Source organism: Girardinichthys multiradiatus, chromosome 24 (genome assembly GCF_021462225.1).
Source record: "Girardinichthys multiradiatus isolate DD_20200921_A chromosome 24, DD_fGirMul_XY1, whole genome shotgun sequence".
NCBI lineage: Eukaryota > Metazoa > Chordata > Actinopteri > Cyprinodontiformes > Goodeidae > Girardinichthys > Girardinichthys multiradiatus.
In genome coordinates, this window is record NC_061816.1 from 1,248,731 (window position 1) to 1,269,754 (window position 21,024).

At 39.4% G+C, this 21,024-nt stretch overlaps 2 protein-coding genes across 3 annotated transcripts in view; one reads left to right on the forward strand and one right to left on the reverse strand.

Annotated features, from left to right (window-relative positions):
* The window catches only part of LOC124861401 (NACHT, LRR and PYD domains-containing protein 4C-like), a 609,184-nt gene that overhangs the window by 263,943 nt on the left and 324,217 nt on the right, over positions 1-21,024 (reverse strand). The window lies entirely within an intron of this gene.
* Positions 313-6,072, forward strand: LOC124861153 (stonustoxin subunit alpha-like). Its single transcript, XM_047354675.1, has 4 exons — positions 313-342; positions 2,722-3,062; positions 4,820-4,863; positions 5,012-6,072. Exons 1-4 carry the CDS (start codon positions 313-315, stop codon positions 5,545-5,547), a joined length of 951 nt encoding a protein of 316 aa, XP_047210631.1. The 3' UTR covers positions 5,548-6,072.

A 21,024-nucleotide genomic window follows, 5' to 3' on the forward strand; every position in this document is an offset into this window, starting at 1 on the left:
CTGTGAACGGGAATCCTTGGTCTGACGTTATGATCAGATCCAGTACCGGGCTGACGGATCCGGGGGTAAGGCAGAGGGTGACAGTCAGGAGGCAGAAACAAGGTCGATGTCCAGAGATCAGAAGCCAGGGAGATATCCAACGAGGGCAAAGCAGAGCAGAGAAATCCAGGGGGCAAAAACAAGATCAAGATCAGGCAGACAGGCTAGGAAGAACGCTGGACATTTACCACACAAGGCTTTCAATAATCTGGCGCTGTTTGTCAGCCAGAGAGCAGCTTATAAAGCCAGGGAAACAGGTGGAGCAGGTGAGGCATGAATAGGGAGCTGGCCGGGGAGGAGCAGGTGAAAACAATCCTCTGAAATCCTTCAGCACAGCGATGATCAGCAGGCAGACAGAGATGGTGCAGAGAAACAGACCAGAATCATAACATGTTCTGACTGCATGAAACAAGGTTGAGACAAATTCTTAGGTACAAATTATTTTGTTGCTACTGTTTGCTTTTGCCTTAATAAATAAATATGTTTAATTATTAGAGCGGTATTTGTGCTTGTCGGGCTCTTGTGGCTTGCTGTGACAGTTTCATTAGGACTGTGATGATTTTTGAATATTTTTATCATCACTTTTATTGTTATCAAAATATTGTCACAAATTGTAAAGTCCATATTCCCCATGCATAGTGTCCACTACAGTAGCCTGCATGGGACACAAGTCTCTGCTCTTTTGCTCTCACTTTGAAGACTTTTGTTAAAATAATGTGGCACAGTTGGTGGTGTCATATTCCAGAGCTTTCTCTTTTTATTCTTCCTTTACAGAAACACATCAGGCATCTCTCAGTAACTGAGAAATGTGTAGAATAGCTAAACGCTACTAGCTAGTAGTCAGCCCCATGTGATTGGCTGATTGTGGTCACATGGTACAGAATGAAAGCTGGCTGTAGAGAGAGCAGCAAGCAGCCTGGTCTGACTACTCTGTTCAACCCAGTTACTGACTTAACGTTACACTGGATCACCAGGGTTTCCTGGTTAGCCACTCCAGACCTTAAAACATCTACATACCATGATGCAGCCACTACTGTGCTTCAACATTAGGATGGTGTTGTCGGAGCTGCAGTTGTTTGAACAAATCCAGAACAGATTCAGGAATCTGGAAGTTTTATCCAAGGTTAAAACAGATTAGGTCCAGAATTCACTTCCTGAAATCTGGGCTGACTTGTTTGGATTTTTTAATGATGTTACACAAGGAAGCAAACTCTTAAACCCAACAAGATGACTTTACTAAAAAATCACTCATGTGTGTCTTTTCTTTTAAACAAAGCTTAAAGAAAGTTACTTGTTGACTGTGTTCACTGTCATTTTACTGAAACGTATGCAAAATGCACTTTTCTTTTGATTAGAGTTTAAAAGTATGAGTTATTCAAATAATATAAGTTATTTTTATGGTAAAGTGTCTAGCATCATTTTCCTTTTGCCTATGTATAATGCCATAATAACTGTATACATTAATACTGTTTATAAACTCTGTATTTACAGTGTCATGGGTTGTCGGGATTTTTTTAGCTTGTTTTCATAGAGCGGGGTGCTTGTTTCTCTTGCAAGATTTGGCAACATTGCTTTCAGCTTAAAATCTCAGTTGCAGTAATATTAAGATCACCAAAAACATTTACTGCTTTTAACTCTGCTTTTAACCAATAACAATACTGGTTAAATCTTATTATTGTAACCTCTAGCTTATATATAACCCTTTCTCTTACATACTTTGAGCATTTCCTTAAATATAATGCATTGTAGGCCTTTTCCACCTTAGATTGTAATAATGACCTTTCTACTTAACGTTGTTAGTGTATTACATTTATACCTTTGAGGCATTGCGCACCGTCAAAGTCTTAAACATTAAAATAACACGTGTATTTTTGTTGACCTTAAAACATGCAGTAAATGTTGTGTTTTGCTCATACCTGCTATTTACTACCGCCAGTAAACGCATCGTCAGAGAATCTGGGTGCTGTTCATAGGGGAAAAGTCAACAGGGGTTACATTATTATAGAATAATGTTCTTTGAAAAGTTTGCTATGGTATGCCATAAGTGTATCTAGTCACCCAGCAAAATGAAAAGGAACCGTTTTGAATCTGTAAGTTACTTTATTATGCAGACAGAGGCTAATTGCCTCAATACAGGCTGACACTCATGCTAACACTGAAACTAAAAACTGGCAGAATCATCACTTTAATATTGGGCTAACGTTAGTATTAAGCTGGCTTAGAAAGACAATATTGTCAATTGTAGCATTACATCTCGTTCCCTAACACGCTCACCACTACGCTTGGTGTAAATTATGTTGCTTTCAGAAAAATGCAGTTTAGACCCATTTCTGTTTCTGGGGATTTTAAAAAGCTCCAATCTTTTTAAAAGTCCTGGTTTAGGAAGCCCAGGATGTGTTTCAATGTAAATTTATCCTGGGTAATTTCACTTTCTCAGGGCTTTACTTTCACGGTACTCTGGTCTAGTAAAAATCACATTTTACTAGACATTTTTCTTGTTGTGCTGTAGATATCTGACAAGAGTTTGTCTGATGATAATAAAAGTAAAATAAGTGTGTTAATCAGTGTTTAGTAGTTATTGAGGTTGTAAAGCAACAACTCTGGCCTGGTGCAGGTTGGTATAAAATTAAATGTAAACTAATGTTTTAATCTTTTCCAGTAAAACTTAAGGATTAATAGAAGGTTTTAATTAACTGTATAACTCTAAAGCTGCTCATCATCTTCTATCATTTATCAGTTGAATCAAAAAATAAGTTATTAGCTAAAAATCTTTTAAAAATAGTAAAAGCCATCTGCTGGACTGAAGGTGTAGTGCAGTTTTATTTAAAGTCTAAAGTCTTTTGTTTCATTTTGTCTCTCAGACTTAGATCCTGTAACCTCTCAGGGAGAACTTGTGAAGTTCTGTCATCAGTTCTTAGCTCCCAGTCCTGCTGTCTGAGAGAAGTTGACCTGCAGAACAACAACCTACAAGATTCAGGGGAGAAGTTGCCGTCTGGTTCAGACTGTACACTGGAAATATTCAGGTGAAGATTCATCAAACTTGTTCTTCTGGGTTTTAATGAGGAACAGTATTCTCTGTTTCACAAATTAAAATGGTTTAAATGCTAAGTTGATGATTTTCTGGTAAATCCTTCTGAGTCGTTAGTTTCATTGTCTTATTTAGAATCATGTGGGACCAAGATCAAACGCTGTCCTGGTCCCTCTGACCTGACTCTGGTTTTATGGAACGTCTCTTTAAGTTCACTTTTCTAACCAAACACTTTAGTTCTGACTACTTACAGACCATTGACTCTTTTGGACCTTATAGAACCATCTACTCACCAATTCCTGGAAAGTCTATATACTCAAGATGGCCTCCAGAGATATACCTCACTTCAAAGAACAAAGCAGGAGGACACAAATAGCGACAAAGCAAAGACAGGAGAAACTGCTGGAGGCAGAACTGGACCCATTGAACAAACACAACATCATGCAGTTCCCAGTAGATGATTTTGTTGGTTCTCCAGTTTCTGGACATCAAACTGGATCATTTGTGTCCAGAGTAAAGTTACAGCAGAACATCAGAGATTTTAACCTTGTCTGCTTCTCTGAGACATGGAGAACCCCAGTGGTTCTGGACCTCACCATGATACGGTCCAATTGTTTTACCCTGCGCTGGGTGGACAGAACAGCAAAGGCAGGAACATCACCAGGTGGTGGAGTCTGTCTCATATCTAATAACAGATGGTTTGGTGGTGAGAACATCAGGACTTTCCCATTCTGATTTAGCACATCTGGAGCATCTGTACATCAATTTACCTGCTCTGACCATCCTTCTGGATCAGAACCTTTCCATCAGTAACTAACACAGCTGTCTATATTCCACTTCAGGCAGATAAAGATCTAGCTTTGACTGCACTACATGATGAGCTCAGTGAAGATCAGAACAGTCACCTGGATGCTGCTCCTATCATAGCAGAGGACTTTAATAGTTCAAGTCTCAGACAGGTCAGGACTCTTTGATGAAGATCTTTGAGCAGATGAAGCTGCAGCAGCTCATCTTGTCCAGGGAGCAGAGCTGATAGATGCTGAAAAACCTGCTTGATTGTCTCTCACATCATCAATCAGCTTCAGTCTCAGTGTGGATGTTGGACTAAATAAACCTTGATGATGTGAGTGTTCTTCAAACTGGAGATGAAGAACCAGACTGGATGGTGTCCTCCTCTTGCCTGATTCAAAAAGATGAAATGAAAAGAATAAGTTCAAACAGGGCTGAAACATGACAACTACAGGACAGAACTTTAGAGACGCTCCATTCAAATGGATGAGTCCAAATGTTGGACAGTTGTCTTCTGAGTGAAGAAGAACCGAGCCATGTAATGTCTGCTGTGGCAGAACCTTCAGTAATGAGACAGGAAAAGCCAGCTTGGTTGATTTGGACTCTTTAATGTAAAAAGTAGGAAATGAAGAGAATTGGGTCCAGAGGCCTGGCTGACTGCCGCTTGGCTGACCCAGACATGAGCCATGGTTCCTCAGTCATGAGCAGCTTTATACAGCATAGTTCATTGTTAGCAACTGACAGACAGTACAGGCTGCATCATGTTGTCTTGGTTGATTCTGCTCTATCAGTCTGGTTCCTCCCACAATGGACCAGACAACGTATGCAGCAGGTCACAGGGTCCAAATGACCCAGATCCAGTTCTTCCAGCAGCATGTCAGAGTGGAATCTGATCTGATCTATTACAATGTCCATGTTTGCTGCTGAAAGAGACTGATGGTCTGACCCTCCTCCTCCTTTCAGGAAGCCTGATGGAGTCCGATGGTTGAAACCAGGTCTGAGGAAGTGTAAGTGTGTTTTTAATTTGATTCATGACAACAAAGCAGCTCACATTCAACCATCTTCAAACTGTCCATCATTCATTCAGGAGTCATCATCAAAGTGTCAATAAATGATCAATAACTGCAGCTGAATTGTGTTTGTTCTCTCCATCAGATTCCTGTCAGCTCACAATCGACACAAACACAGTGAACAGAAAACTCAAACTGTCTGAAGACAACAGGAAGGTGACAGATGGGGAGGAGCTTCAGTCATATCCTGATCATCCAGACAGATTTGATGACTGGTTTCCTCAGCTGCTGTGTAGTGATGGTCTGACTAGTTGCTGTTACTGGGAGGTCGAGTGGAAAGGAGAAGTTGAAATATCAGTGAGTTACAGAAGAATCAGGAGGAAAGGAAACATTTATGACTGTTTGTTTGGATGGAATGATCAGTCCTGGAGTCTGAGCTGCTCTGATGATGGTTACTCTGTCAGGCACAATAAGAAGAAAGCATCAGTCTCCTCCTCCTCCTCCTCCATCTCTAACAGAGTAGCAGTGTATGTGGACTGTCCTGCTGGCATTCTGTCCTTCTACAGAGTCTCCTCTGACTCACTGATCCACCTCCACACCTTCAACACCACATTCACTGAACCTCTTTATCCTGGATTCTGGTTCAGGTTCTGGTCTGGTTCCTCAGTGTTTTTGTGTTGAGTCTAAAGAATCTCCTCCTGTCAGAGAAACACTCTCACTGTTGAACAGATAGTTCAGTCTCTACATGTCTGTCTCTTTCACTCAGAAGCATTTTCACATTCAGTCGCTTTCTTTCTGAAACTCTTGGAAAAGATTTCTTGTAAACTTCGTCCTCTTCCAGTCCTTTAAAGATGGAAGCTGGGATTATTCCAGGATCCAAAGGTTTGGTTCTGTTTCCAGTCAAAGCTTCATTTAGGGTTTTTCCTCCAATGTGCTTCCAGTGCTATACCAAGACTGCTGCTGGAGTTGGTTCTTTATTGGTCCTTTACGTCTCTTCCAGTAAATGTTTGATCCTGGCTCTTAATATCACCATCAGAAGAAGTTTTAACATTTCTATCTCCAATCTTTTCTGTCATGTTTCTTGTTTGTGTCACTAATGTAGTTTTTCTTCATTTGATCTGAACAGTTTTGTACTTTAGTCCCAGATAAACAGGCTGCCTCCTCAGGATCTGTGGGCTGTGAAGCTCAGGGTTTCTGGAACTGATTTGTGATGAAAAATGATGACGTGAGTGGAGCTGCTGTTTTAACTGCCCAGGTGGTTGTTCAGTTCCTCACTGTTAGTATCTGCTATGTTTTAATGAGCCAGATGAGTCCTGCCTACATCAGAACCTGAATCAGGTATCCAACTACCTTTTTATTGTATTCTCTTCCATCAACATCTGGATTAGCCGTGAGAAGGTAAAAGCCAGTATGCCTCGGAGATTCCTGAAGTTCTCTCCAAATGTACGTGTCGTCTTGGACGGCACAGAAGTTGCTCTGGAGACTCCATCATCCCTCACATTACAGTCCGAAACGTTCTCTGCCTACCAGAACCGTACCACTCTGAAAGGGCTCATCGGAGTTGCTCCCTGTGGGTTGATGACATTTGCTTCAGCGTTGTACACAGGCTGCATCTCTGACAAAGAAATCACTAAGGTCAGTGGAGTCCTTCCTCTGCTTGAGCCGGCAGATGAAGTCATGGCAGATAAAGGCTTCCTCATTCAAGACCTCCTTGATGAAGTTGGAGCCAAACTGATAATTCCACCATTTAAGCATCCTGGCCAGTTTAGTGAGAAAGAGACAGAGCAGACCCAAGCCATTGCTCGGCTGCGGATCATTGTGGAGCGAGCTATCGCTAGAGTCAAGCGCTACCACATCTGGGACGCTCCTGTGCCACTCACTTTAATAGGAACTGTCAATCAGATCTGGTTCAACTGTTGTTTTTTGGCAAATTATCAAGACCCGTTTTGCTTTGAAGACTAAATCATTCATGCATGTGCTTTTCTTTCTGCTCTCGACGCTTTTTCTCTGTCTCCCGCACCCCTCCCATATCTGCTCTGCTTCAGCTCTGTGTCTTGTCTTCTTTTTGGAGCCTCTTTTTGCATATCTTCCAAATTCTGAGTTATGGATTTGGTCAGCTGGTCTCTCAATGCAATTGATCAAATTTTCTCAAGGAGAAGACAGGGTGAAGGAGAGCCCAACTTTTCCGGGCTGGACGTTTTTCTCTGGATACACAATGGACTCCTGGCAGAAGTGGAGGATTGTGTGTCTGTCGATAATGTCAGTCGAGGATGTGGAAGATGTGTATGTAATTGGATGTTTGATATCAGGATTTCTGCTTTTTGGAGTCAGCAATTACCTGGCATATCGAGAAATTCTGAGAATGTCAGCAGCTGTTCTGGCAATTGTGAGGCTGCCTGGCATGTGTGATGGGATCTTCAGAGCGATTAACACTCAGACTGAGATGTTACGTGAGCTGAATCGCAGACTGGATGTGATCCTTACACAGGATCGCAGGCAGGTTGCGGATCCTGTACTCAGGGGTGAAATGGGATAAATCTTGGAGAAAGTGGATCACGTTCCACTGCCCCCTCCCTTCCCTGAGGACATCTGTGGACCTGCTCAGAACTTTGTGGCCGGTTGATGAACATTCCAACGTACCATCAAGGACAATGGCCTCTGTGACAGTGCTTCATGGACTCACTTGCACACAGACACATATTTGATACTACAGGCATGCAGAAGCAAAGCACAATTTGAACATCTATGATGTATTAACTAACATCTTGCACGTTTTTGTTCACAAATTGTGAAGGCAAACATATCAGAATGTTAAAATATCATTTGAAGGTTTATACCATGTCTATTAAATATTCCAAATAATTTAGCGCACTAAATTAGGCTTCTTTATCATGACGTTTCTGTACTTCATATGTTGTAGCTAGCGGTTAGTTTGCTAAGCTATGTCTTTTCTTACCTTGATAGCTGTGGATATATTCTTCATGGAGGAACTTACACCCCTTGTCCAGTTTATTTGTTCATGAATTCGCCACTGCGATTGTCTCCGCAACAGCGAATGAAAAGGCTGGCAAATTCAGCAACCTTGTTGAGAAAATAAGAGCCATTTTTCCTTATTATGTCTGAGACCCGCAAAAACAGGAAGTGACCCAGCACCAGTAGACGCTACTTCCGGTTGTCGTGAAAAACGTCTTGATAATTTAACATTTCATAAATATTTGACTAACTTTCAAGTGAAAACTCTGTAGAGCTGCTTCTAATTCACACTTACTGAGAAAACATTGATTTCATGCTAAAGGAGGAAGAGGAGTTAGGAAATAAAAGTAGAAGCAGCAACAGATCAACAATGGATTCATCAGCCAATCAGGAGCTAGAAACCAGCTAGCTGTTCAGTTACACCCTCTGGTGGACACAATGTGTAACTACAAGCAAAGTAAAGTTACACAGGTAATATATAGTTAGCATTTCCTGTTAGTTATTTCAAAATAAATCACCGGTAACTGGATTTATCTGTATTATATATATTTATATATTTACATTGTAAATTACATTTGTTGTATCAGAGAGAGTTAAAAAGTCAAAATGCCCTGATGACAAAATATCTTCTCAGCCGCTCCATTCTTGAGCAGAGACTCCAACTATTGCTGCAGCTACTCTTCTGACCAGCCAGAAGGCTGAGAAGAGGGTTTCTGCTGTTGTCTATTATTGCTCTGAGAGTAAATTAGAACCAGAGATAATCACTACATATCAGCTGCTGTGTTAAACTCTGTATTAACAGGATGTGTTTTTGTTCAGACTGAATTAAACCCTGCAGTGAATCTTAATCATGTTTAACAACCTTAATTTAAGCTAATTTTATCTCACTTCATAAACGTTAAAATTATAACAAAGAAAGAAAAACAATCCATCCTGTTGAACAATAAATATAATGAATATCTGTAGTTACAACACATCACCACCAGAGGGCAGTGACTAGTTATATTGAAACAAAACAGTTAAACTTTATATTTTTCATTAAATACTTTCTGATTACATCTATTGATATAACCCTGTAAATAACAATCTACATATTTTATACATGTATGTTATTAGAGATGGACATTCATTAATAATCATAGAGACACATATAGAGATACACATAATAATAATTTATACTACTTTTGATAAAAACTAAATTGAAAAAAATTCTTTTAAATTTACTTCAGCAAAAATCATCCCAGAAAGATTAACCATTGTTAATTCTGATAATTAAGGCCTGAAAAAACTACAAACATTATTATTATTATTTTATACTGAAAAATAAAGGCTGCAATCAGGGCATTACGCCGGGCAGAAACATGTAATTTATAAAAATAATAAAACATTTTCAGTAAAGTGCAAATATTACACAACTGCATTAAACAAAAATTAAGATTTTAATTATTTTAGCCCTAAACTCGGTCTTGATACTGCCCTCCTGTGGTCGCAGACGGTAATTACACACTACAATCCTTTACATTAGTTTAATAATGAATTTGATTGATGATAAAAATATGAACGACTTTGAACTGAAAGACAGATGCTGCTGTTTAGCTAGTACTGTATTTACTCTCAATGCTTCTATATCATACTTCCTCAATTCTTGCTTTCATTTTTCTCTACTCATCCTATATTTTTCACACTGAATTACAACATGCTCTACTGTTTTCAAATCCATTCCACAATCACATCTGCCTGTTGGATGTTTACCCAAGATATGTAAAGTTTTATTTAATCGTGTATGTCCTAATCGTAATCTTGTTATGACTGCCTGTTCTTTTCGATATTCTCCAATTACTTCCATTTTACCTACCGATTTTTGTATTTGAAATAGATGTTGTCCTTTGGTTTCCTCATCCCAAAGCTGCTGCCATTCTTTGTTCTTAAAAACAGATTTTATTTCAGATTTACTAAATGCAATTTCCATAATTCTATCTTGGTTTAAAGACTGTTTGGCTAAACGATCTGCAACTTCATTACCTTCTATTTCTTTATGAGCAGGAACCCACATGAACTTAACTATTAAATGAAATTGTGTTAGTCTAAATAAAATGTCATAAATTTCATATACTAAATCTATATGGCTTTTGGTTGAGAAACCCATAATCGACATCAAGGAGGACAGTGAATCTGAGCAGATAAGAAGTCTTTCTATTCTGTTTGTTCTACCCATTGTAACGCCATCAGAATTGCAATCATTTCAACTGTAAAGACAGCTAAATGATCTGATGTTCTTTGCTTCAATGATATGTTTAGATCAGGAATAAAATATGCAAATCCTGTTTTACCTGACTCTGAATCCTTAGAACCATCTGTATATATTACAAAAAATGATCTGTATGTGTTCTCAAATCTATGATGTACTATATCTATCCAATTCCTCTTATCTTTATAAATCTGCATTTCTTTATGGATATCTAGATCAACATTAATGCCAGGAAACAACCAATAAGATGTAACTGAATAGGGTACAGCAATGCTATATCTCTTCCCTTGTAAACCCATTTGATTACCACATGTTTGCTGCCCAAGCAAAACAGTCTACTTTTGCGTTTCGATTTTCCCATCACGGCTGTAAAGTTTTAACTGTTGGATGTCTTTCTGCCTTATGTCCTTGCAAATTTGCCCAATAATTAATCATAACTTGTTTATATCTTAGATGCAAAGGGAGCTCTCCTATTTCCACCTGTACAGCCAAATTTGGAGAGGTTCTCATAGCCCCATAACATAATCTCACTTGATTCTGAATTATCTCTAATTTATGAATTATTGTTTTTGCAGCCAGTTTATATACTACAGATCCATAATCCAATATTGATTTTATCAGAGCGATATATATCGTTCTTAGAACAGTTTTATCTGCCCCCCAATCTGATCCTGTTAAGCACCTCATCATATTCACAATTTTCTTACAACTGCTTTATCTACCTCATACATCATCGGATCCACACCTAATTTTGTGTGATTCATCAGTGAAGTCTCCTTAACATATTATTAGCATGGTTGATTGATGGTATCAACTAAGCCATGCCCCCTCACAAAAATTACAACTTTATTTGGTGATTTTCTTTCCTTTAATTCAATTCAATTCTGTTTATTTATATATAGCACCAATTCACAACACATGTTGTCTCAAGGCATTTCACAAAAGTCAGGTACATACATTCCAATTAATCCTAATCATTTAACAGTGCAGTCAGATTCAGTTATTTATTCAAATTGGATAAAAAGTTTTTCTGTCTAAGGAAACCCAGCAGATTGCATCGAGTCAGAGATTTGTAGCAGTCACTCCTCCTGGATGAGCATGTAGAGACAGTGGACAGTCACTGGCGTTAAGGAATCAAATTAGTTTTAAAAGTAATTAAGGAAAACAACTGGTATGTGTTTAAACAACCAGTCACAATACAAATCCTGGTTCACACGGCATGATTTTATGACGATTTTCACCCCGATCTTCCGACATGCCCTATCATCGTGCTGGCTATCAAGAAAATTTTATGAGATAATCATGCCGTGTGTGGTGGGTTAAGAGTGATCTAGTCTGCTCGGAAGGATGTCAGGACTGCTCCAAACTCAAATCAGAGATATTCCACATGTTGGATCGTCTTGCCCAGATTTCCTACTCTGTGGGGTATTTCCCTGAGGACATACAAGCATGCAGCCTTGTTGAATGTGACGTGTAGCCAATCAGAAAGTGAGGTGAGATTAAAAACGGAAGGGAATTACTCTAAACTCACGTTTGATCTCAAGAGGGTTTGTGAAATTTCCAGTCTGAAATCTGAATACTTGTGAGTGAAATGTGTTTGTTAGTGGTGTGTTGAGCTTGGAATCACACGTTGTAGGACCGTACCTGTTATACCTACAATTTTGTATCGTCACATATGGGGTCTTTGGTTTTGAAAATCAGCTGATCATTTGAAAACCCTTCAGTGTGAACCAGGTTTACACATTATTTTAATAAAATGTTTTTTAAAGAATGAATTCTCAAATTAGAAAACAACCAATTTGGACAACTGATTTTCAATGTTATACAATTCTTCCTCAGCACATGGTTAAACTACACTATTAACACTTAAAATGGTGGTGCAAACCTTTATTTAAAAGTGCCAGGGGACGCACGGCTAATGGACAAACAGGGAAATATGGTGGTACCACATCCGAGTTACCAAATCCTAACACAAAGAAAGTAGCTCATTCAACAGTTGTATAAGTTTTACCCATACGTTAATATTTGTACTAATGGTATTTAATGTGTATACAGGCTCTGACGGCACGTTATCTAACAAGTATGGAGTGAATGAAGCAAGCTATGTTGTAAACAAAGCTGTCTACCGTGTAATATTAGCAGAGGTATTAGCATGTTAGCTGCTAGCAGAGACAGCCTTTAGCAGGTTTTAAGCAATATTCGAACAAATTTTTAGCAGGTTAGTTCAAAGAGATTAAGGAAAAGCACAGATAAAAGCAAATGGAGCAAATTCCATTACTGAACCGCCAGTGTTTAAACATATAATTGAAATAAAGTTTGTCTCAGCTTTAAAACAACACAGAACAAATGAGACTAGCCTTAAGGCTTAGAGGTATGTTCACATTAGCAGGTTGCCTTATACCACCACAAACAAAAGCTAAACACCATGAAATTAACAATATTTAGGTTGTTTTATCCTAAACTAATTTTCTCTGCCCAGACACAACCTCTTATGTGGACCATTCTGATGAACAGAAGCGAAGAAAGGTCTAAGTCCACGTTTCATCCAAAGCTGAGGCACAACAATGTGAGAGATGAGCAGCCAGAGGCGACAATATATCAAACAATATGTATATGATCCATAACAAACATAGATTTCTAGAATGAAACTCATCTCTATAATAATTCAACAAATTTCTAGAATAGTATGACACAAGATCGCAACTTATTACATGACAAGTTTTGTTATTCTTTAGGATTTTTTACATTGTTTTCTGGTTGATAATATTCTTGTGGACTTTAATGCAATGTATCACCATAACAAAGTCACAGTTGTTTACAAGGACAACTCAAAGAGCTAACAAGGAACCCGTGTCATTGCACCAAAGGAGGGGAGAGGGTTTGGTGGGGATGGGGAGTTTGTCAGGTGTTCGGGGATTTAATCCATCTTTTTCATCCACCACAATAGATGTATGATCTCTAGCAAAAAAAGATCAACACACTTGAAGCACAACAAGGACCCAAACCAGAGCATTGTGGAATTAGTTAGATCCAAGATGGCGCTATACATGGCCGTCTCTGTACTTTTTTTTTTTTCCTGTATTTGTACTGTACTTTGCAGTTGTGCTACAGGTACTTCCAACCAGACAGCAACTCCTAAGAATCAATCAGTCCTCTCTGAGTAACTCTTCTCTGGTTTCCACCCATTCAGAGATTTTTTTGAAATCCTGGTTGGAAGTGCAGTTGCTCTTTGTGGGAAGTACTGGAGAACCAGACTGGGAAATGTGCAGGTATGCTTGTCAAGCTCTGACAGGACTGCAAGCTTTGCTTTCGTGTATCTACCTGGTGAATATCCGCTACTTGGCAAACTAAACGAGCAAGATGCTCTTCCTCAGCATAAGAAACTGGGATTTCCACAGATATGCGGCCCTTAGCGGACTGACCTAATTACAGATGTGGAAGAACCAACACCAAGACTCCCCCATCATTGTTCTCCAATATTTTACAGCACAAATCTCACTTATGAACTTCCTAAATACAGAGAGCTCAACCAGAGATGCTAACACTCTTGACCACTGATACCCAGTTTGAAAGGATACCTACTGCCCTGTGCCCTGAACAGCTTCAGGACTCTGAACACCATCTGCTTCAGCTCACACAAACCAACAGAAATAAAGAACTTGTAAGCCTGCGGTAAGGACTATAAAGAAGTGGACAGAGGAATTAAAGCAGAAGGTACCGGCGTGCTTTGAATGCATCGATTGGAGTGTTTTTTTAAGCTGCAGCCACTGACCTCAACAAACTCATTGACACAATGACATCATAAACCAGTTTTGGTGAGGACATTTGTGTGTCCACCAAGACATTTTGCACATACAACAACAGCAACCACACCTGTTCATACACACATTAACACACTGACAGTGGTAAGCTACATTGTAACCACAGCTGCCCTGGGGCAGACTAACAAAAGCGAGGCTGCCATACAATCGGCACCATCAAGCCCTCTGACCATCATCAATTTTTGTCTTCTGTAAATTCTAGTGTGTTGGTTTAGACCTGACATAAAAGGTAAAGTTTTTAGGTTTGACTCCTGTGTGGCTTCTCATGTGGTTGTTTAAATTTGACTTAGAGAAAAATGTTTTTCCACAAACATCACAACCAAAGGGTTTCTCTCCTTTGTGAATTCTCATGTGTCTGTTTAAAAGTGACATGTAGGCAAATCTTTTTCCACATGCATCACAACCAAAGGGTTTGACTTCTGTGTGGATATTCATGTGTCTGCTTAAAACTGGTTTCAACGCAAATCTTTTTCCACAAAAATCACAACCAAAGGGTTTATTATCTTTGTGGATTCTCATGTCGTTGTTTAACTATGACTTTTGGTTAAATCTTTTTCCACATGCATCACAACCAAAGGGTTTGTCTACTGTGTCGATTCTCATGTGGCTGTTCAAATGTGACTTTTGGTAATATCTCTTTCCACATGCATCACAATCAATGGGTTTGTCTCCTGTGTGAGTTTTTATATGGTGCTTTAAAGTTGTTTTTTGGTTAAATCATTTCCCACAAACATCACATCCAAAGGGTTTGTTTGCTTTGTGGATTTCCATGTGTATGCTTAGTTTTTGTTTCCTGTTAAAAGTTTCCCCACACTCACCACAGTTAAAATTTTTACTACTCGTCTGGACTTTTGTCAGTGAATCCATTATATACGAATCTATGTTTTTCTTTTCTCTGAAACATGTCTCACTACCAGAACAATCTGAAGACGTTAATCTTGGATGACATGTCATGTGACTCTGAAGAGAGCGTCTGTTAGCAAATTTTCCTCCACACTCAGAGCAGCTCAAAGATTTGTTGACAGTGTTTCTGCCTGATCCTGGAGTCCTGCTCTCCTTCCAATCATCCTCACTGTCTTCAGTTTCAGAGTCTGATAAGTGTTTAAGCTCAGATTTATGATGGTTCACATCATCCTCTTCATCATCCTCACTGTCTTCAGTCTCTGAATAGTTGGAAGTGCCTCCATGAGTATTTAGATCTGGGTTCCTGCTGGATTCTGCGGTTCCACAGTCCTCTACTTTAATTTCTGCTTTTATCTGGTCAGTTGAGATGCTTCTTGGAAGATCTCTGTCTTCTGTTTTGTGTTGATGAAGCTGAGAGAGTAGAGGTTTCTCCTCATACTCTTCACATTTTATATGAACAACAGTTGATGGAAACCTGGTATCATCAGTCTCCTTCTTCACATTCAGTAGTTCTCCATCCTGCCTGGCCCAGATTCTTTCACTTTCCTCCTTTACATGGAGGAGCTGCAGCTCCTGCTGGTACAAATCAGGACTCTGTTCTTCTTGAGCCTCTTCTTTAAAATCTGCAGACATCATTGAAACACATTACATGTATTGTGAACAACTTTATCCAGACAATGTTACAAAGATGATAAAGATTAGAACTAAAAAAGAAAAACTTGAGTGTAAATATATTGTGTCATGGTATAAATACAAAATTTTAATAATAAAAACAGAACAGTATACAATGATATAGTTGTTTTTCTTTAAAGCTAAAGAAGAACAGTTATTACATTGCTGGTTTAAAATAGAGTATTTTTATTATTTTATTATTTGTACACAATAGATAAAGCCTCTTTTGCTATTTTTAAAGATTTTCAATCATTTTTACCTAAAGTATGACCAAGATGGCACCGCAGATGGTCGCCTCGGCGTGTTGGTGCGCATTGTTTTGTTTTGTGCTTTAAAATGGTCTTCTGTGATGGTACCAGGAGCTCTCTCACCAGAGAAGAACTCTGCTACACCAGAGGAGTTATTTCTGACTTTTCTGCCTACTGCTCTGGAATTTTTGGACATCCTGGTCAAAGGTGAGCTCACCTTTGTTCACGCGGTGAAACGCTGGAAGAGAGGGAAACAGGATGGGGTGCTGGTACGCCTTCGCCAGCGTGGACTACGAACACCGTTACCTGGAATATTTCTCTCTAACTCACTTCCCAGCAAAATTGAGGAACTACAACTGCTGTTGGAGAAAAACAGGGACTTTTATTCATCGGCAGTTTTGTGCTTCACGGAGACGTGGCTCTGTGGATTAATACCGGACTCTGCGCTGCAGCTGGCAGGATTCCAGCTCTACAGAGCGGACAGAGACACGGAACTCTCCGGCAAAGCGAAAGGTGGAGGAATCTGTTTCTACCTCAACAGTGGTTGGTGCAACGACGTGACAGTGATTCAGCAGCACTGTTCTTCAGACCTGGAAGCCTTCATCATAAACTGTAAGCCTTTCTATTCCCCCCGTGAGTTCGCTTCGTTCATCCTGGTCGGTGTTTACATCCCGCCGCAAGCTAACGTGCAGGTTGCACAGCGCATGCTCGCCGACCAGGTACTGAGTGTGGAGCGGACCAACCCGGACTCCTTAGTTATCATCGTTGGCGACTTTAACAAAGGTAATCTCACCCACGAACACCCCAAATATAGACAGTTTATTAAATGTCCGACCAGAGAGGACAACATTCTGGATCACTGTTACACCACCATCAGAGACGCTTATCACGCCGTCCCACGTGCTGCACTGGGCCAATCCGACCACATCATGGTCCACCTTATTCCTGCCTACAGGCAGAAACTAAAGCTCTGCAAACTTGTTGTGAGGACGACAAGGAAGTGGAGCAGTGAGGCTGTGGAGAATCTCCAGGCGTGTTTAGGCTGTACAGACTGGGATGTGTTCAGGACTACTACCAACAGTCTGGACGAGTACACAGAGGCTGTGACTTCCTACATCAGTTTCTGTGAGGACAGCTGTGTACCATCATGCACCAGGGAGAAAGTTTAATGATTTATCATCGTCTCATTTCCAACAAGCCAACATAAAAACCTGGTATTTTAACAGCAGTGTGGAGACTTGAGGGTCACTGTAGATGTTAGGTTTTTATTTTTATTAAACTAGATGTTTTGGACAAAACCTTGAGCTGAAACACTGGAGCCAAGTTTTTGTTTCTTTTAATTACGTAATCTAAAAACAAATTGTGTTCATTAATTTCACATTTTACTCAATATAAATTATGTAATTTATACTATAGTATATATTTAAACACAGTGGGCCCTTTCTCAGTTTCCTCTTTGATCCATTCTAAGACATGTTATTTTTCTGCTTTGTTAAGCAGCATTTCAGTTTATTTTGGTCTAATTAACTAGATTTACCATTAATCACTGGGAATGGGTTTAGAGATTGGGATTTTCTGGGGGGAGGGGGATCTTTGGGTTGTAATCTGCTAATCGGCCACTAGATGCTGCTGCATCTTACTGTACTCACTGCATCTTTAAAGTATACTTTGTTTTTCACCAATATTTTTCTAACTAGACATGAACAAACTATGTTCTAGTGAAGACGTTACGCAGCAAATAAATCTCATTTATATCATATCTGTGAAATTATTTAAAGATAATGATTTTTACTGAACAGCAGCGTTATAATGGTACAAAACCTAAGATGTGTTTCTGGTTTCAACATGTTTGTCTCCAGGTTAAAGTTTATTCCAGATTGTTTGCTGGCAGATAAAAACCAAAGAGGCAGGTTAGATATAAATCACATTTCCCTTCACTCTGTAGGTGTGTGATGAGCACCAGCTTCTTATTTATAATGTTGTTTATTCCACAGGATCTTCATGTGTGTTTTATATTTAACCCCTTCACAACACTAGTGTTTGCTGAGGTTATTATTTACAGTTTTACCCACTTTGGGTTGACCTTGTAGAAAAACAGTAACAGAACATTTATGGAGAAACATTTGTTTTTTATACAGAACTAGATCTCTTTGCTTCTCAGCTGGTTGGTTGGTCATGTCATTTGAGGCGCTGTGCTGTGGACCCGATGATCCTGGGTTCAAACCCTGCCACCTCCAGTCCTTCATAAACAAATTCAAACTCAGTGTTCCAACATTCAGCAAAAGAAAAACCAAAAGCCCAACAATTAGTGTCATGACAGATTATGTAGGTACACCTATGATGCTACGGCAAGGGGGAGCCAGGACGACAGGTTAGGGAGGGGATGTATCATCATCCCCACCATTTTAGAGGACTTTAACCTTCAGGGCAGCTGACCTGAAAGATTACGACTGGACATAGGGTGACCACATCCTGCCCCAGCTGAATCTATGTACTAATGTGCTCTCTGTAAATAATAATGTGTGAAGGGTCTTGTGGTGTGGACTGTTCGCGACCGTAAGTCGCCAGTGGTGCAGCGTCTGGTTCAAATCTCCACCACAACTAGGCCTGGATCATCCTAATAAAGCTTAGCTTTTATATACTCTCTAATATAGAAAAAAACACATACATACATGCTGTTTGTGCTTAACCCTATTACATTGTAAATCATTCTCTCTAAAACAACTTAACACAGCCATTATATCCAGATGTTTTCAGTATATGTTGTGAAAATGCAAGTGTGTGTTCCTTCTTCTTGCCCCATACCTAGTTTTATAACACAAAGTTCTTGCTGCTAGTTATTCCTCCTCGATCTGTGTTCAATTATGTTTGCAATAGTCCCTGCAACATAGTAGTTCTTATTTAACCTAATCCTAACCTAACCTAACAAACTAAAACTTATTTTAGCGTAGTGTGCTGTTGTTAAACGGCAACAACACATACTAATTTGTCTACATACCATCTAGTAAGTTAGCGGCCCTCTTTTAGTTGTCTAAAAATTCTTTCTTAACTGTGTAATACATGTAAAGTATGTGACAATGGTGGTTAGATCCAGTTAAAAGGTTCTTGTTTCCAGATGTATAACACCCACCATTCATCTCTCTGGAAGACAGGGAGGAGACACAGACCAATCCTTACCCACTACAATGGGACAGGTTTTTGATGATCCAGTAAGGGCCAACTGGTTCAACTTCTAGATGTGCTTTGAATGCCAGACCTTGGCAACACCTAAGAGCTCTCTCTACATCTTGGGCAAACCATTATGCAGGACTAGATCTTCTCTCCAGGTTGTAGCTCAGGCAGGACTTGAACCCAGGAACTCCACCACTGGCATCTTCTGGTCACAGACAGTTCCTCCACACCATCAGGTCTGCTCCTCTCTCATCTCTCTTCTCTTGGTGCTTTTCAACTTTTCACTTTCATCCCTGAACTCCTCAAAATACAGACTCTGAGGTTCTTCACAACAAATCAGCTCCTAAATGGTTCCTGATGAGAAGTTGAACCCAGACTTTCCTAAATCTCCACCCTACGGTCCATCATGTTGAGCTATTGACTCACACTGGTTCAACTCTTTGAAATGTTGTTCAAAGTTCTCTGAAATTGTTCAGTTTTGGTTTTTAAAAACATGGATCTTCTCAGTCTTGATCCAATGACGTCCATGTTGCTGATCTCTGAGCAAACACCTTAAGCTATCCAACCAGACATTTTACTGTAATATTGTAAACCCTTTCAGTCATGACCTCTGACCTATTGGCTCAATGTGATGGATGGAGCTGACAGCAGCTGGTTTATCAACTAATGTGAATTTTCTTTCAACTTTACTAACTAATGTCAAGTTGAACATAGTCTCAACATCATTTATGGTAAAGATCTATTAATAGAAGCTCTTTGTACAGCTGAGGACTTGAACTAGGACACTAGATGTTCTCAGTACTTTAGTCTATCACACTGAGCTGTTGGCTCATTCAGTTTTTATGTCTTTTTCTGGACTTTTATCATTTTATTTCCACAGTTGGACTGAAGTTAATGTCACCACAGACTTTGATCCCATGCTGTCTGAGCTTTATTCCCTCCCTTCCTCCCCTTCTATTATGTTCTCACACATTGAAATCATGCTGGGGTTTGGTTATCTGCTGGCTTTCAGCACAGGTGACATCCAGCTCAACAGTGTTTGGCTCCAGCTGGAAAACATGGTTGAACTTTCTGAAGGTAAATGTGAATTTGTATCCAGTAACAGGTCATTTCTATATCAGCAGCCAAGGAATCATTTTATGTGTGTTTACTGTAACCTTCTGTTTTTATTTGCTTTTATTCATGCTGTCGTTTTTTACAGCTCTCACTTTTAGAGCAGTGGGTTGAAATTTGTTGCTGTTGTGTTATTTGACTTGTTTTATTTTCAGTCTAAATATTTGATTAAAAACACATCATAAAAAATGAACATGACACACTGAGTTCTTTCCTTCAGCATTTCATCTTGTTTTAGTCATGTTAAATGTGTTTGTCAGTGTTTGGTTTCTTTATCCTCCAATTCTTAATAAAATGAGTTATTGAGTCAGAAAGCTGGACGTTGCTTCTTAAAACTATTTGAAGGAAAACAAGGAAATAAAAACAGACATTTCTTTATTCAAAGATTTAACAAAGTAGTCAAATAACACTGAATGCAGTTATTTCATCTTTAAGTTTGAAGCAGAACCTGTGGAAGTATCTGTGCTCCCTCTAGTGGACAGATTAGTTGTGGCAGAAGGTAACTGAGTTGGGACGATGCACAGATATGATCATTCTTGATCAGTGTCTCCATGAATCAGATGTTTTCTGTGTTTCATACCCTGTCTGTCCTTCCTCCAGTTTGCTGCGTTTAAACCCTGACACAGTTGGTTTTAGATGAAGCCCATGCAGTTCATACTAACCAACACCTAGATCTACCAGGTCACACATGATACATGAAACATGGTTCAAACATTCCACTCTGAGATCATCATCTCCAACAACAGGTCGACACTCTTGTGTCTCAAACTTTTTATGGATCCATTTCCTTGTCAGCTTGTTGGTCCTCAGGAACCTTCAGAGAACCGACCCTACAGACTACAGGAGATCTTCTAACAGACGGAGCTATTTGATCACAGCTAAAACACTTTCCAACTATGACCAGTCTTCGTTTTCACTAATGCTCTTCATCATGGAAGAGTTTTGAAGCAATCTGAGCTAATCTGCCAGATGATGTCTTTTATCCTAGAAATATTTAGCTTCAAACATT

Excerpts from the sequence above, each read along its gene's own strand:
- LOC124861153 (XM_047354675.1), top strand. The coding sequence starts at position 313 with ATGAATAGGGAGCTGGCCGGGGAGGAGCAG. Across the intron at positions 3,063-4,819 it reads TGTACACTGGAAATATTCAG|GAAGCCTGATGGAGTCCGAT; the intron begins GTGAAGATTCAT and ends TCCTCCTTTCAG. Across the intron at positions 4,864-5,011 it reads GAAACCAGGTCTGAGGAAGT|ATTCCTGTCAGCTCACAATC; the intron begins GTAAGTGTGTTT and ends TCTCTCCATCAG.